We start from the raw sequence: 16,883 nt of genomic DNA, 5'->3' as shown, positions 1-16,883 counted from the left end.
CGAGACAATGTTCCCTCCGTCAGTCCACTCGGAAATGGAAGGCCTCTCTCTCGTGCCGTCTGTGGAGGAAGACAGGAAGACTGCGTATGATCCGGTCGGGGTTCGCCGACTCGCGAGGTTTCTCGGGAGTACAGAAGAGACTTCTTTATTTATTGAGATATAAGCTTCGTGACAACTAAGTCCGAGTGACTTCCAGCCCCGGTCTTAGGGTTGTTCGAACACTGAGAAAAAGATTTCTTCCAAATTAATCAACTTTATCGCATCCAAACAAATTTCATCATCGGCACGCTCCGAAGAAACTAATGTTTCGACCAATAAATACGATTGTTAGACTTTTATATATCTTTATCTTAAATAAAAAATTGGCTTGAAGCGAAAGATAATTTTCTTACAATGAAATTATTTGCTTCATCCATATTTATTGTAACCAAGTAATATTTTGCTTGGTTAAAAGATATCATTTCAGACGATAGCGTTATTTCTGTTAAGTAATAGACTTTCCACTTGAATGAGACAATAAAATTTCTACTCAAACAAATAATATTTCGTACAAGTATATGTTGTTTCTATGTAACAAATTTTAGTCGAATAAATAGAAATACCAAATTTAAAGAAATCTTTTTCCCTGTGCAGGGATTCGGATTCGAATAGTTCGCACATCTCCATCCGCGTCTCTACCGCGTTGAGATTGTTTTCTTCGCGCAATGATCTCCGATCCTCGTTCGCGAAAAGTCGAATTACAGGACACTTCTCCTCGGTGACGCGCCCTGTCAAGCGTCTCGACAGTTTTGCCGTCGAGGAAACTTTGACGTTGACGTTTCAACAATTACACACGCTCTTATTTGCGTTTCGCGTAGATTTCCCTCCTCCTTGCGATGTCACGCGATGTCACGCGCTTACTTATAAACCCACCGAGTGACTGACGGCGATTTTCCGTCTGAATATCGAGACGCTCGATGTCTCTCTCTCGGCAAGACGAGAAACCGGCTTAACTGCACTTCTCTCGTCGTAACATCCGTCGACGATGCGCCGTAACGCGCGCGCGCAGCTACGGTTACGGTCGTCGGGACGCGACGGTAAAGCGCGTGCATGCCGTCTTTTCACCGCCTATGAATAGCAAACGTCTCTGCCGAGCGCTCCTTTCCAAGTTGGGAGAGCGACACGCGCGAGATTCGCAAGAGAGAGCCGAGATTTTCCTCGAACGAAAGAGAGAGAAAGGAAGAGACGGCTTTTCCCGTACATATCCCGAATCCTTCGAGATGCTCGCGCGAGCGCGCCGGGCCCTTTCATCGTCATCCAGCCAGCGGCGGGCTGGCTTTCGGGATCCTTTCGAATGCAGTCCTCGATTCCCCGATACAGCCAGACAACTTTGCACAATCTGCGAGATTGCGTGCACGCGACGGCCAACTTTTCCCCATGAGGGGGAACGATGCATCGCGCATAATGCACAACACTCGGTGCACGTCCACTTATCCCGTCGGCCGATCGCGCGCTCGCTCGTCGAGAATATAATCATCTCGCGTAATAGGCTCGGCAGAAACCGGCCGATAATGCCGCCGCTGCGATCGTATCGCGACGTCGCTTTAATTTACGCGACTCGCGACGCGCCGTCTCCTTCCCCGCGTTCCTCGCTTTCCCCCCTCCAGCAGACCGGTACGGGGATTTTTCGCAGTAAAAGTAGGAGAAAAATAGAGGGAGAATCGTGTTCCCTTCGAGGGTCGAGCAGACAGCGCGTCGTCGAAGTCGTCGCCGGTAGAAACATCGCCTTCGCGTGTACGTGCGCACACTTTGCCGTTCCGTCACCTTTTACTCTCCTCCCCCCCCCCCCCCNCCCCCCCCAATGTCGTTAGCGAGCACACCTCCGTAGCCGAAAGTTCCTAATTTCCTAATTTGATACAAAGTTAATAAAGCCCCGAGACGCGCGTATTTTCCGATTACTTGGCGCCGTGTTATTCGCGCGTGCGCAAAAGGTATTTTAGATATACCACGCACCGAGCTCCGTGGATCGTCTAACGAGCGAGTTCCCCCAGTTGATTCGTTTAATTGAGGAATTCCTAGACCGATCGTATTTTCAAATTAAGTATCGCTTGTTACGCTCTGTACTCCTCTCTCTCTCTCTCTCTCTCTCTTGTCGCGAAGACAGACGAGTCGCGCGAGGCGGTCGCACGGAAATAAGTTATTACTTCGTATAACTTTATACGGGGCATTCATTCGAAAAGTTTCCACCTCAATATCTTCTAAAGTATATATGTTGTACGTATAAATGTTGAATATAAGAATTGTACGGTTTTAAAGATGTATGGTGGTAACCTCGGAAACTACGTGAATGGCGGTTCTCAAGATTATTTCAAGGTCAACTGTTTTTTCTTAAGTGAAAAGTTTGTACGTTTGTGTGTCACGTGTGGCTTTGTGTGTGTGTGTGTGTGTGTGTGTTTATGTAAGAGAGAAGAAAAAAAGAAATAGAGAGGGAGATTGAGAAAAAGAAACAATGACGAACGATTGCAGTTGATAAATGATTTTCAAAATGTTTCTTTCTACCACTTTTTTCTACAGTTCTCCGAATAAATTCTGATATCAAACTTTGTTTTTAAATTCTTATTTTATATTAGGGAAAATTTTCCGAGGAATCGATCTAAAAACTATCGACTGAAAACCTATTCGAAAGCGAACGAAGAGTTTTCACGAACATGGTGGACATTTTGAAAATAATTGATGAGTAAAGAACAAACTGTAATTTTCATCTTTCTTTCCTTCTTTTTAATCTCTTTCTCTCTCTCTCTCTCTCTCTCATACACACACATACATACTCGCGCGCCAACGTATTTTAGATATGCTGAGCCCCGTATCGTGGATTGCTTAACGAGCGAACGCGCGAGTTTCGCAGTTGATTGAATTAATTAATGAATTCCTAGGTCAATCATATTTTCGAATTAAGTATTGTTTGTAACACTATATTCTCTTATCGTGAAGATAGACGAGTCGCGCTAGGCATGTCGCACGGAGAAACAGAATTGTTACTTCATATAACTTTATATATTTATTGATAAGTTATATCTCTAACTCTCATATTTGAAAGTTCATATTTCCAGTTTATATATTTTTACTTTTTCTACTTATAAGTCATATAACTTTATACATCTTAATATACCTGCGACCGGTGACTTACTTATACTTACTTATATCTTAGATTACATTAGGTAGCGTTTCAAGTTTAATTTTAGACTTACTTCTCATCGACGTGCATCGATATTGATGAGAGTACATCGTTTATAATATAGGTCATCGTTACATCCGAGAAATTCTTGTTTTGTTGGGAAAGTTAATAAATTGTTCCTATAAAATCTGCCAGGTGGATCGCTGCATACTTAAAGAAGCGGAAGATCTCAACGGGGCTAAATATATCGTGGATATTTGTCATCTGTTGTCAGTTCAGAGACGTTTCGAAAGCTCTCTCGAGTGGCTTGTAACCAGAAAGACGTAATTCATTTACATCGTTGCTCTAATTCTCCTTTTCTCCCGTTCTACCGAAAATGAATTAATCGTGTAATCGTTCCGGAGTGTTATTCCCAACGTAGCTATAAAACAAATCAGATTGCGCGTTGCTCCGCGAAAATCTATTATTCTTAAATACAGAGCAGATTGAGAGAAAATCAAACGTTTACACACGAGGTAGCAAATTGCAGTTCGAATTAAGAGAGGCACTTATTAAAATATTCCACTCGGGAAGTTTGCTGATTATTAAAAGAGATTCGAGCGAAAGTCCCAGTCTTCAACGGACACGCGAGTAGTTTTCCCAAGACTTCATTTTACCCTCTACGCCGGATTTCTGTACGTTGGAAGTGCGCGAGGCCTCTTAATGTCTCGACTAGAAATTTGCCCCATCGTACAGCTCGGGTTGACCCTTAACTCGTTGTCGCGTCTGTTCAAAGTTGTACCATCAGGCTCTAAGAAGTCATGTAACGTCGCGTAATCAAGATCTTAATCAGGATTCATTATAACGTCCTCCTCAAGTTATACTATTAAATTCCTATCACGTTTTATCTCAGGTCACGGAGAAGATTGTAATTAAATAAGGATTTAAGAGCAGGGAGTACGAAACTAGTGAAAAATACTTGCAAAATATAAATCGAAGAACAATATTAAAATTGTAGACGATTTTCGGCTTTAATAGTGCAGGTAATATACATAGAAGAAAACAAGTCACTCGCACTATCAAAATCGGAAATCATCCAATTTTAGCAATATTTGTCCTTTGATTATACAAGGTGTCCCAAACCGTTCCCGGTTGCCGAGGTGAAACGGGTGAGACTGAGCGGAAAAGTCATGTACCATTTTGCAAAATTCAACCGATTACGAGAGGCGTGTTTCTTTTCGGTGCACAGACCTGTGTGTGTGTATACATATAATTAGGATCTCCCTTTATCTTCATACTCCTGATACCGATTGTCGTATTTTTGTATAATTTCAGGTGACGAGGGAAATGCGGTGACGTCAGGAACGACCCGAAAACATACATATCGTCGACACATATGCACACGTATCCACGAAGATCGCTAATAGAATATCTCTAATCGTGTTCAATCAGTGACGGTCCGTAATCCGTAACTGTTATCTAACTTTTCCCACGGGAGGATAAATCAAACGCGACATATCGATTGGCAAACGTATCGCCGCATTATTAAAACGCAGACGTCTGAATCGACCGTACATCTATGCATACATCGCGAATTACCACGGAATTACTTTCACGTAATTAAACGGCCTGTTCGGTGTCACTCGGCGCGCGCGCGCGCACGCGCGTGTGTGTGTGTAATCCATCCGCTTATCTTGTCCGCCTACTACGATATTCCCAGAGACCAGCCTCGTGATAGCGACGTTTAAATTACCGAGAGAGACGTATGATGACGCGGGACACTGGCCGCTCACGAAGAACAACAGTTCGGCTCGCGCGTCAGTGACTCGTCGAAAGTTCGCGACCCTGACCGTGTGGAATTCCCGACCGGTTCCTGCTGAATCGCAAGATAGCAACGCGATCTCCTCTTATCAGCCGGGCGTTTAATTAGATCGCGTCAGAAAGGAGAGGAAGAAGGACCAACGCTCGAGAGGCTGGACTTCTCTCTCTCTCCCGGCGTCACTCGGCGGCTCGTTGCTGGCAGGTCGAGGCGGACGGGGCCGGGAGGATGTTGCTGAGGTAACACGACATTTCGAGGCCGCACGCTAGAGAAGCCACGATAATCGCAGCGAGCGCGCGGGCGACGCGAGGAGGAAGGTGTCGATCGCAGGCGCACAAAGGCCCAGGGTCGAAGAGAGCGGCGAGCAGGATGGGCTTCCCCAGGAGAAGGTCCCTGTGGCTGAAGGTGGCGGTGCTGGCGACCGCGGTGTGGCTGACCGTCTGTTTCCTACTTTACACGGAGGACCGGGCGGCCGCGGCCGCCGTTCAGGGCTTGGCGCCGTCGGGCGTCGCGATGCCGCAAGCGGCCAACGGCTTTGTGCCACCGGCGGCACCCTTCAGGAAAGAGACGCCCGGGTCTGCGCTCAACAAGGCGAGAATCAATCAGGCTGGGCCCGAGCAAGGTAATTTTTCGCGAGCGAGCGAACGGAAAGTTCTCTCACCTCTTTACCGACAGAAAAATGTCTGGTACTCGTAACTACAATCGTTATATTTTATATATGTTGTAAGATATATAAAATATATACGAATATGAGAAAGAATATTAGGAATTTGTAATAAGTATTGAAACTTCCGCTCCACGTTACGTAGCATTGTAACTTTTAACATTCGGCACTTGTTATTAAAACTCGATATGTATTTTTTCCAAATTTTTAACAATCCCATTTGGTCAGAATTTAAACAGATACAAATGATAGGGTACTTTTCTCTAATGAATATTTTGTAAACAAAGCGTAAAAAAGCGTTTTTTGCAAGAAGAAATAGACTAAAAATTAAAATATAAAGAGATTACGTATGGTTCTGAACGTGAAATGAAACGAAATACAATTAAATAAATAAAAAAAAACATAGATAAATTAAATAAAAACAAACAAAATTATTGAGCAACCTTCTACTATCCGGAATTCGGACACTTTACCCCATATGACATTGATTGTGCATTATTTATGAATTATGCATCATGTAAGTCATACGACACGGTTAATACCCTTTCTCCAGAAGTTAATTGTCAAATGCGAGTGCCTGGAAGAACGATGTATTATACATACTTATTACTTACACCTACATCGCACACATTCAAACTTGTGCACCAAACAGCAGTTGTGGAACTGCTGAAAGATATGTCGAGAAATGTGTGCGTACTTACCGTTCATCCATATTACATACATGTAAACATGCACGCACATGAGAATTACGAATGTGGCTCGAGGGACAAACCCACCTTGCATGTATACGTGTGTAATACGAGAAACTGAACTCGCCAGACCAGAAAGAATTGTCTTTTTCGTAGGTAATATTTCGAAAACTTACGACCCCAGACTGTACGCAATATTTATAAAATATTTTAATGTTAATACTATTAGTTTTAATATTTAATATTTAATTTAATTTAATTTAATTTTAATTAAATTTTTTATTTAATATAAAAATATAGATATTAAATATTTTATAAGTATCCGAATGTCCGGGAAAATTAAATATGAGAAAGATGATAAGTATTCAAAAATATTTATGATAAATATTTCTCATAACTAAATAAAACGTGGTTTATTTTTTCTGTGAATGAAGTCATGTTTTTACTGTGAATTGTTTTTACTGTGAGTGTTTTTAGTGAAGTTGTGTTTTTATTATTTATAAAAAATATTCTTAATAAATATTTTTGAATATTTATCATAATCTTTCTCATGCCTGACTTTCCCGGACATTTGAATATTTGCAAAATACTTAATATCTATATTTTTAAAATATTTTATAAATATTGCGCTGTCTGGGGATTGACGGCATTAATCTTAAACAAACTGGTCGCGATCGAAAGTTTACGTCAATATGACGTAAGAAAAATGCTATTGCCTTTTTTATTACGACATTTCAATTCCGAGACATCTTAATCGAAAGGCTGATGGGTACGAAAATTCCGGATAAGCAATTGGTAATGTCGCGAAATAGTCGCATACGACTTGTCAGATCTGTCATTTCTCGTATTTGTCGTCTCGTTGTTTTTATGTATTTGGCGTTGCGGCACTTCAACTCGATTAGTAACACCGCGTCAACGCGAACATAATCGTATTCGACCTGCTGTAAACCCGTCACTTCTCATATTCGGCGTCTTATTTTTTATGCACTCGGCGTCGCGGCAGTGTCGTATTTGATTTCTCTCGGTGTCTCTTCAGCGCGTCGGGAATTCCGTTTTTTCCCGGATTTCGCGCGACCGACGTGAGGAAAGCCGAGAGGAAAGAACCTTCGGACGCCGCTTCCGACGTGCACCGACGTGAACTTTTCTTGAAGCAGAGACAGGCAGAAGTCTCTCCTCTCCCGACGCGTTCATGAACGCGTCGTTTACCCTTGACACGACATCTCACCGGGTTTCGATCGGCGACGGTGGGTTGCGTTTGGCCGCTTGGCTCGTGCATGAATCACGCGTGTGAGGAAACGGCTTAATAGGCTGACATACCACACATGGGTTAAGCGCGAGTTAGGTCTTAATAAGCTGATAGATGTCCCTTCTGGAATGTGCATGAGCCGCGCATGAATCATACCGGAGAATGTCGGGTTACTTCGGGCCACCTGTGGCTTAACGCGCTCTCCGCATTTCGAGGCTGGAGCTTTTCCTCTTTTAACGGCGCCAATCTGACCGTTCAATCGGTCAGTCAGTCCGCGCGATTCTTTTAATCTCTTTTAGTCTGCTGCTCCACGACACATCGGGTCGGTTTTAACAATCGAGTCCGCGCTGGCCAAACGTTCTCACGCCGTTGCAAAGACGGCCCGCTTCGAAGGCGATTTATTCCACCGTGGCGAAATATTTCTAAGAATTGGCTCTCCCATTCCGCGACATCCCAGTCGTTTATACTTTTCGCGGGTCGAGCAACGGAAAATAAGAGCAAACCGCCGCCACCGTCTTCGTCGAGGAAGAACGTTGCGTTGCGAGATAGGACTGTGCATTCGCCGGAGGAGGATCCTCAAAGGCGAAGGTTCTCCCGAGGCACCGTCGCCACCGGCGTAATAAGGAACCTTTGGCAGTCGGCTCGCGTGCATCCTCTTATTGCCAGACGCGAACAGGTACGAGAATAGAGCTCTCATAGCACACGGATCATCCCGGGGAAATATTGTCGGTGTGTTTCGCGCCAGGCGCGAACGAACGAGCGAGACGCGATATATTAGCTGCTTGCTTGTCTGTAAGCGAGAATCCTCGAATGATGAACTTAGAGGAGGAGCGCGGCAGAGCCGTCGTCGTCGGTGTTTCGCCTCTCGTGAACTCATAGGCGCGCTCGCTCGCACGCGAGAAATGGCGTGCTAATGAATCTAAACGCCTCCGCGCGTGAACACCACGGCGTTCAAACGAACCAGACTCGTCTCTCGCGCGCACCAGACTGGTGTCTCCAGGTAGAGTCCGGTCAAATGGCGTCTTTGTGCGGCGGAGATTAGTTCCCGTAGAAGATCAATTAAAACTTGTAAATTGAAACTGTGTAATGTGTCCTGTGTAAAATCGCGTCGCAATTTTACACATTACACAGTTTCAATTTACAAGTATCGATAACTGGCTTGTATCCGGGCATGTAAATTTCAATTTTATACCTTCAACAGGATTTTAGATGCCAAAAATGACACGTCACTTTTGGTATTTTTTCCCCCTACTTTTAATTCCTCTTGAATAACATTAATTATCTCATGGTGGATCGCGAAATAATGAACGAACACATATATGTATATATAAGCTCATTTTTTAAATTTATACACGATCTCTTTGCACTGTAATTGTTCTGCCATTTTCGAGGGTCTGCGAGATGAACCGATGAAAAAGATACAAAAAATGGCCGGACTCTATCTTCTCGCTATACCAGATGAGAGAAACTAGGAGACAGCGCGGCGATCTCTCTCGCGAAGAAAAGCGCGCACCGTATGTAGTCCAGAGCGCGGCGCCGTGATGCACGACACGAGTTTCACCGCCGAACTTCGTGGCGGGCCGGGGTCGCGGCACTAAAGCAATTTGTCGTCCTCTTTATTGCCGCATCGTACACACCGGGGCCCAACTTTGTCGGGCGGGATAAAATTATTTTCAGGACAAGCGGGCGGGCGAGAACCAACCCACCCGCCCGCTCGCCAGCCAGCCATATCGCGCGGTGTACTTACCTTACGTTGGCTTTAGCAGCTATGCTCCGGCAATATGGCGCCGGCAAATAAAACCGGAGTTTATGCGAGAAAGCTCTTAGAAGGTATACCCAGGCGCGTGGTATGCCGGGCGGATGTGGATGTGCTGAAAATTCAATTCCCGATACCCTTTTTCCGCGGCGCCGGGTCGCGCCGTCGAGGAGCGAGTCGACGTCGCGCGCGGTTCTCTTTTTCCCCGGACTGTACCCAGGACGACAGTGTGGAAAACGGAAATTAAACGGAGCCAAATCGCGGAACGCAGTCGCGTGTGTCGATGTGTACGAACAATACCACAAATTCCTCGAGAGTCCCCGGCTTCGTTCGACTTTCAGCCTCGTCGGTGCGCGAGAAGCATGTAGGAGATTCCTTCATTCGATGCAAATGTAATAAGACTCTTAGAGAAGTAGATTTCCTCGCGATGTACAATTCACCGCAGTACACGCGGTATTTCAGCTTCGATAGTTGCGTTGAGATAATTAATGTTATTCAAGAGTCTAGGAATTAAAAGTAGGGGGGAAAAATACCAAAAGTGACGTGTCATTTTTGTCATCTAAAATCCTGTTGAAGGTATAAAATTGAAATTTACGTGCCCGGATACAAGCCAGTTATCGATTTTCATGCTTCTCTAGTGAAATAATTGGGTTGAGAATCATTTTAATATCAGAGATAGTTGTTGGTTGTGGCAAATCGCATGGTGGATCGCGAAATAATGAACGAACAGAGGCTTCGTCCGTCGAGCGACCGATTGGTTCGCCGACGTTTTCGCGCGACGTCGCTCAGCCGCTGCTTTTTCACGTCGTCCAGGTGGTGGAGTGCTGGCCGCGCCGCGGGAACCGGACGCTGCCGCGCCCGGCGAGATGGGCAGACCGGTGATACTGCCGACCAACATATCCGCGCAGACGAAGAAGCTGGTGGACGACGGCTGGCTCAACAACGCCTTCAACCAGTACGCCAGCGACCTCATCTCCGTGCACAGATCCTTGCCCGATCCACGCGACCAATGGTGAGTCCAGCTTCATTCGCTTTCCGGTTGTAATTTAAACGCCCAGCCGTACGTCAGATTTCACCATTCGTTAGTCGTTGAATCCTGTCATCGTTGTTTCTGCCCTCCCGAGACGGCGGACGGTTCCGCCGCAAATTGTCACGTAAAAGACGCACACGTGCCACCCTGTGCTTTATTACATTCGCAGATGCAATCCCCCTTAATCAGCGCGCCATATTCCCGGCGCACGAAACGAGAGAGAGAAAGATACGCAAAGTGAACGTAAAAAACCTGACGCGCATTCAAACGTAACGAAACATCTCCGGGTCTCTCGCGTTATATTCGTTCGTAAGGAGGATACATCGGGGGGTCCCCCGGGGGGACAAGGGCGACACGGAGAGTAACGGCGAGTGGAGGAGCATTTCGTCGATCGTGGCAGGATAGGCCGGCGCGGTAATGCGTTGGAGAATCGTAGCAGTAAATGTCCCACGCCATTTTCTTTTACTGCGAATGCCGGCGTCATAACGTGGTCGTTGATAAAACACCGGCGGGTCGGAGGTCGCGCCGACGAGATGCGAGTCGGCTATCTCTCTCTCTCTCTCTCTCTCTTCCCGGCCCCGACCTTCCGTCCTCCTCTCTTTCTCTTTCGCGCTCCCTTCTGCTTTCGTGAGAGAACGGACGCCCTCGTCGTCGTCATAGTCCCTGCGGAGGAGGCCGGCCGACGTGTGCAGAAACGAATCGCACGAGAAACGGTAACCATGTTATGGATGGTTTTGAGCCGGCGCTCCCCTTTGTGAGGCGTCACGCGCCCGCGAAAAATCCGGCGTGCGGTACCGCGACCCGCCACGGGCGCCGCTGCACGCGCGCGGTATCATTGAATCGCGCTCTCCTAATCGCCGGACTCGTCTTTCTTTATCTCTCTCTTTCTCTCTCTCTCTCTCTCTTTCTCTCTCTCTTTCTATCTATCTATCTATCTATCTATCTATATATCTATCTATCTGGCGCTCGACTAATTTATCGACTGCTTTCTCGCAAGGTATTTCCGAAGGTTTATTAAACCTGAATCGTAACGGGGCGAGGGTGACCCAAATTCCCCGAGTCGACTTTTTCACCCCGCCTTGACTGCAAATTCCGTCGAACTTAGGCGGACGGTGAGGAAAATTTCGAAGTACAACACATCCGCTATTGTCCGTTGATCTTAACCTGGGATTAATCACCTGGGGTCATTCGAAACCAAGCTTCTAGCTATTATCATACAGTCAGATGCTTGACACGCTCATTGCCAATCACGCGATATCGCGTGATGTGAGTTCTCACCAAACGGCCGATCACGCGTTATCGCGTAATAGATATTTAGAGTACAGCATGTGTGACAATCTTAATTAATTTATAATTAATAATTTAACAGTTTGCCGATCCGAAGTGTTTCACGAGCGTTGTCTTAATTTCTCCGCTCGCTATATTCGGTCTGTTTTTTTGCACGAAAATGTTAAGTATGAACCACAAAGGTCGTGAGATATCTTTCTTCGAGTATTTTATAACCTGTAATCGTTCAAGCGCCAGCCGCACTCTTTGCGCTCTTATTTCGCACTCCAACCTGTATACAAATTGCATACATAAAGATCGGGTACATCTGATAGGCAGTGCGGTACGCGGTCTGGTATGTTATATAGAAGTCTGTGCTGATATGCNGCGATGATTTTTTGCCCCCCCCCCCCCCCCACCCCCTTGAAGGTACCGATTGTTTTGGTACTCGCGCACGTGTCTGCGTCGTTATGTTGCGAGCCCACAAGCGACGCACATACCGCGACGCCGAGCAAGTGTATCGTTAACCTTAACAGTAACGTGTACGGGGACCACGCACGTTTTCCCTCGTCGTTTCCTTCTCCACGTTTCGTGCAAGACATTGTAATTCACTCTTATTTCTTTGTTGCAGCGTGTTTGATAGGAGCGTGCATAACTCGCAAGAAAACTGTTTATTGTAATGAAATGAAAAAAATACACACGTATTATCAGATAACCAGAAAAGTTTTTGCCAATTTGAAATTCACTAAGGTCGAACGGTAACTGAGACTTTCTTTACAAGGTATCTTAAGGGAAGGCTCCCTTTACTTGCTCTCGTTGGAATTCCCCTGTCTAACGGTTTACAGGTAAAAGTTTCGCCGGACACGCTCTTGTCAAATTGACTGTACTTAGAAAAAAAGCTGGGCCCGTGACTATTATTATTATCAACCTGATCGAATGAGAAGTAACTGGTTTTTCCTGGCGGCAATCGACCAACCAATCGACCAAGACAATGAATAAAAACTTGAAAAATTAATTTATTATTTAATATTATTTATTAATTAATTTGTAAAAAATGAATAAAAATTGGTGATAAACTTTGATAAAGTTGATGATAAACTAATTTATAAAGGACTAAACAAATGCAAGAAACCACGATTCAAACTTTTTTTTTCGTGGGTCTGCGAGACCTATGATGTTATTTCAGCGTCAAGATTTCGCGGATGTTACTCTCAGAGTTAAATTTACATTTCTCGTCGAATGATTAAATTATACTGTCAACTCGAAAATCATTAATGGGATTCTCGTCGGCGTCGTGTTAGTTAATATTAACATAATTTTCCCAATCGAATCATACCTACGCGAATAGCATCAATATTAGCGCCAATAGTTGTCCTGTGTCAGAAACAGAATGTTGAATCGCGAAACCAAAACGGGGGGATGCAAAATATAAGATACTGAGATGTGAGCAGCGATATATTTTTAGCTGTATCGTATTTTATTATTCGTTGCGTAGGACGCTTCTAATTTTAAGAAACGTTCAACGAACTCATTGGAAATAATAAAATACGGAACTCTGAGGCTGGTATTTATAATTCGTTGTCGATAAATAACCATAATTTCATGAATCCATGAAAAGAAAGTTGTAATTAATTATCCCCTCAACGATCGTGTGCAATTTATCTCTTTTACTTCGTCTCGAATAAATCGCGCCCGATGAACTGAATTCATTACAGGAGTACATATGAATACATTTTTAATGCAGACGTGTATATAATTTCGTTTGTCATCCACAAGTGAAGCTGCCTTCTTCCACCACCAAGTCGGTTCATGCCCACGGGGTTGCGCACGACTAGTATCGAGAACGTACCTATTAATAAAGCCTCTGTTAAACGTCGATATCACAAACTGCGCACGATCGGAAATTATTTTCCTGTATTCTCGCATCTTTCGTTCCTCTTCTCCCCCACTGTTTGCCCTCTTTCTTTCTTTCTCGTCGACCGGACCAAAGTTCAATCTATTCGGCACAACGCACACGAATTACGAGGGATATTAAAATCGGCTTTTGTGTAAGGGTTCAGCTAGAGCCCAAGTGCTCTCTCTCCCCCCTCTCTCTCTCTCTCTCTCTCTCTCTCTTTCTCACACTCACTTTAAGTAAAATATGCAGCGGCGCGTTGCGCGCGCGCGAGGAGCGTTTCTGGAGTAATATTATGACGCAATGCTTCGTGTAATTTGCATCGCGCCATTATTTTAATTACAACACTGAAGTTATACGTGCCGCTATTATATGTAAACATTTTCCTCGAACGAAGAAGAACCACCTCGCTAATGTATACATGTATACACACACACACATATATATATATATATGCGCCGCCCGAGCTATGCTAATGACTCGCTATTCCGAATTCTTGTTAACGTTGCAAATTATTTTCCGTCTAGGTCGCAAATGCAATTTCACGGGGAGCGTCCACGGCGCTGGTTCGTTCGCTCGCTCGCTCGCTAGCTCGCCCGTTCGCCGCGAAGCACTACGTGTTACGCGTTGTTTAATTAATTGCACTGTGCCTAATTTGTTGCACCGGGGTGACCGTGGCAGTCTACGGCGAAAAGAGCGAGCGACGTAGCTAGTTCGGAAATTTAATCATCGGAAAACGCGTTCCAGTTCGGAAATTAATACAATACCAGCCGCTCCACCCGCACCTCTATGTTCTTACGTCATAACGGGAATTCTGAGGTTCCGCTCTCGGGACGTTTTAATTATATTTCATCGAGCACCTCTCTCCCTCCCTCCTGCCATGCACACTCGATATTTCTGTTTCTCGAGCGATGTTCGGCGAAATTTAAACGCGAGTCCTGTGATAGAATCGAGAAACGCCTTCCTTCCGTTCCATCAGTCATTATCGGGCCATCTCGCTCGCATCTCGTCGAAATACTTAAATATCACGCTTCTCGTCCCCTGCGCTCGTCGCCAATCTTCCCGAACGCCGTTCCGTCATGCTCCTCAGCGGAGACGGTTTAACGTCGCCGCCCGAGCGCGCTTAATTATGCAAATTGCTCGAAACAATCGATCGATAATCTCGTCGCGATCGACCGTCGTGTGATTAATCAGAGCGAAACACAGAGCTAGCACAGAGGGACAGGATCGTACAGCTCTGCTCGCGCTGCAGCGACGCGGGTAGCTGCGGTACGTCCGAAATATGTTTCGCGGTGACCGTAAATTTTCGCTAAAACTTCGTCCCCGACGTCGGCGGCGGGCCGACCGCGGCGCGGCGAATTAACCCCCATGAATATTAATTACAATTTACATGATATTAACCGACATTATCAGGACAGGTGGGCAAACTTCGCGGGCGTGCCTGTTGTTACTGACGCGTCGAGTCGCGTCCGTAACTAACGGCTCGGATAAAGGTGCCGTACACACCGGCGGCGGCGGCACAGGTGTGCGGCAGAGGTTCGCGTGTTTCCTCGCCCGCTTCGCTAAACAGGTGTCCCTGATTTAGAGCGCAGAACGAGGAGAAGGCGGGAGAGTTAATCGGCGAGAAATCGCGACGCGCGCTAATGTACATACGATAACGGATAGAACGATTACGATGGTACGTTAACCGGAACGTTTTTAATAAAAAGTCGCTCGGAGCGGCGAATAATCGTGTTTTTTACTCAAACACACGTCGCGCGTTTATTATATCTGCGAGAAAGAGAGAGAGAGAGAGAGAGAGAGAGAGAGAGAAGAAGAGAGAGAGCGCTTTTCCGCCTCGTCAAATGCGATAAAACATACGCGTTCTCTCTCCGCGTTTTAATCCCGGATAAAATTGATCAAAAGGAAAAGGCGATGAAATAAACGTACATTCAATTAACGGGCGATAAAGGATAATTCGACGGTAGTCGACTCGCTCTCGCTCGCTCGTTCATGCGGGAAACACGCGTCCGCCGGAGCGCAGCGAAACACGCGCAACCTCTGATTCCGACGCGTCTTTACACTCGGGCGCAATTTTCTTGTCAAATATTTTCTCTCCTGGGAGAGAGGAGGGAACGCGACCCCTTTACTGATAGCCGGGGGCGATCTCTATTCCGCGAGAGACCGCGGACGTAAATATATCTCATGTGCGCGATTGTCGCACGGCGGTTCGCAGGGGTCGCTTCGCACGCGCGATCGCCCGGCGATCCTCGGCGCGCCGCGACAGCTCAAACGGAGCCGGCAAAGAGAGAGAGAGTCCCCGGCTGACTTCCCGGCGTTTATTAAATTAGCGGTCATTGAGTCGGAATAATTAGCGATTACAGTCGCGTTAGTTAACAAAGGTAACAACGCGCGAGTCGACGGTTATTAATTAATAATTTAAACACTCAAGAGAGAGAGAGAGAGAGAGGAGGGGGAGGGCGACTGTAATTATTACTGTGGTGGACCAATCATTTAAAGTGGCCGTTATCTCCGCCACGGTACATATTGCTTTTTGAATATTCAATTAAGCGACCTTCGACGCGCGGGGCCGCCGGCGAGACTCATCTCCCGTACATACGAGTCGTTTAATTAATTTCACCGTTCGTCAATAGCCGGGAACTATTGTAACGAAAAATACCAATCGCGCGGTCCCCATTACGTAACTAGGATTATCGAGATTACACGGCGAGTCGATAAACCAATTGCCGGTGCCTGTAAATCGACCGCATGCCGGCGCGGAACTTCCGACATGTATCGAAAAATTAGCCGTCTGTCTGTATTTTGATGAGGCAGTTTATGGAACAGTTTGCAGAGTCGATCGCGTGGAAAAAAGGGATTTACGTGTCGCTTTTGTTCCCGCGACGTGGGTGTATTTTTTTTCGGTTTTTACGAGATGTAATTCCCGCGATATCACGGAGAGAGAAAGAGTGGGAGGGAGAGAGGGGGAGTGAGGGAGATCGTAGTTTCTCCCGCTGCTCGACAAGCCCGAGATTGACTCGCGCAGATTCGAGGGTAAACAGAGACGTTCGAGCACGTCGTCGAGCGACGAGCGAAAAAATCGATGCTGTCTCCCGCTACGGCGATAAGAGCTACGGGAAAGATGAGATAAAAGGTCGCTTTTCGCGGTTTCTCCGCCGGTTTCTCCCGGCGGCCGGCGCGCGGAAATGGAAATTTAAATATGCAAATGGCGAAATGGTTCGGTCGTTTAATAAGCCGCGCTCCCTTCAACGACTGCGAAATTCTCCTCTCTCGCGGGGACTTTGCTTAATTGTCACATTTTCAAACCAGCCAGGGTTATCCTTGTGTTTCCAGTGTTTGATTTCCCGTAAGTTATTATCCCGGTATTTCTCTTCGCCAGCCCCCCC

The 16,883-nt window shown here is 45.9% G+C and overlaps 1 protein-coding gene across 3 annotated transcripts in view; it reads left to right on the top strand.

Moving 5' to 3' along the window:
* The window catches only part of LOC106749106 (putative polypeptide N-acetylgalactosaminyltransferase 9), a 253,448-nt gene that overhangs the window by 128,976 nt on the left and 107,589 nt on the right, over nt 1-16,883 (top strand). For all 3 annotated transcript variants that reach the window (XM_014628339.1, XM_014628262.1, XM_014628421.1), the window contains 2 exons: nt 4,469-5,574; nt 10,121-10,319. In XM_014628339.1, the coding sequence (XP_014483825.1) occupies nt 5,322-5,574; nt 10,121-10,319 (452 nt within the window). In that variant the 5' untranslated portion in view covers nt 4,469-5,321. The remainder of the gene's footprint in view (nt 1-4,468; nt 5,575-10,120; nt 10,320-16,883) is intronic.

This window comes from Dinoponera quadriceps, unplaced genomic scaffold, assembly GCF_001313825.1.
Source record: "Dinoponera quadriceps isolate SergipeBrazil2010 unplaced genomic scaffold, ASM131382v1 scaffold123, whole genome shotgun sequence".
NCBI lineage: Eukaryota > Metazoa > Arthropoda > Insecta > Hymenoptera > Formicidae > Dinoponera > Dinoponera quadriceps.
Note: the sequence above shows the minus strand (reverse complement) of the source record. Positions and strands in the feature narration are given on the sequence as shown.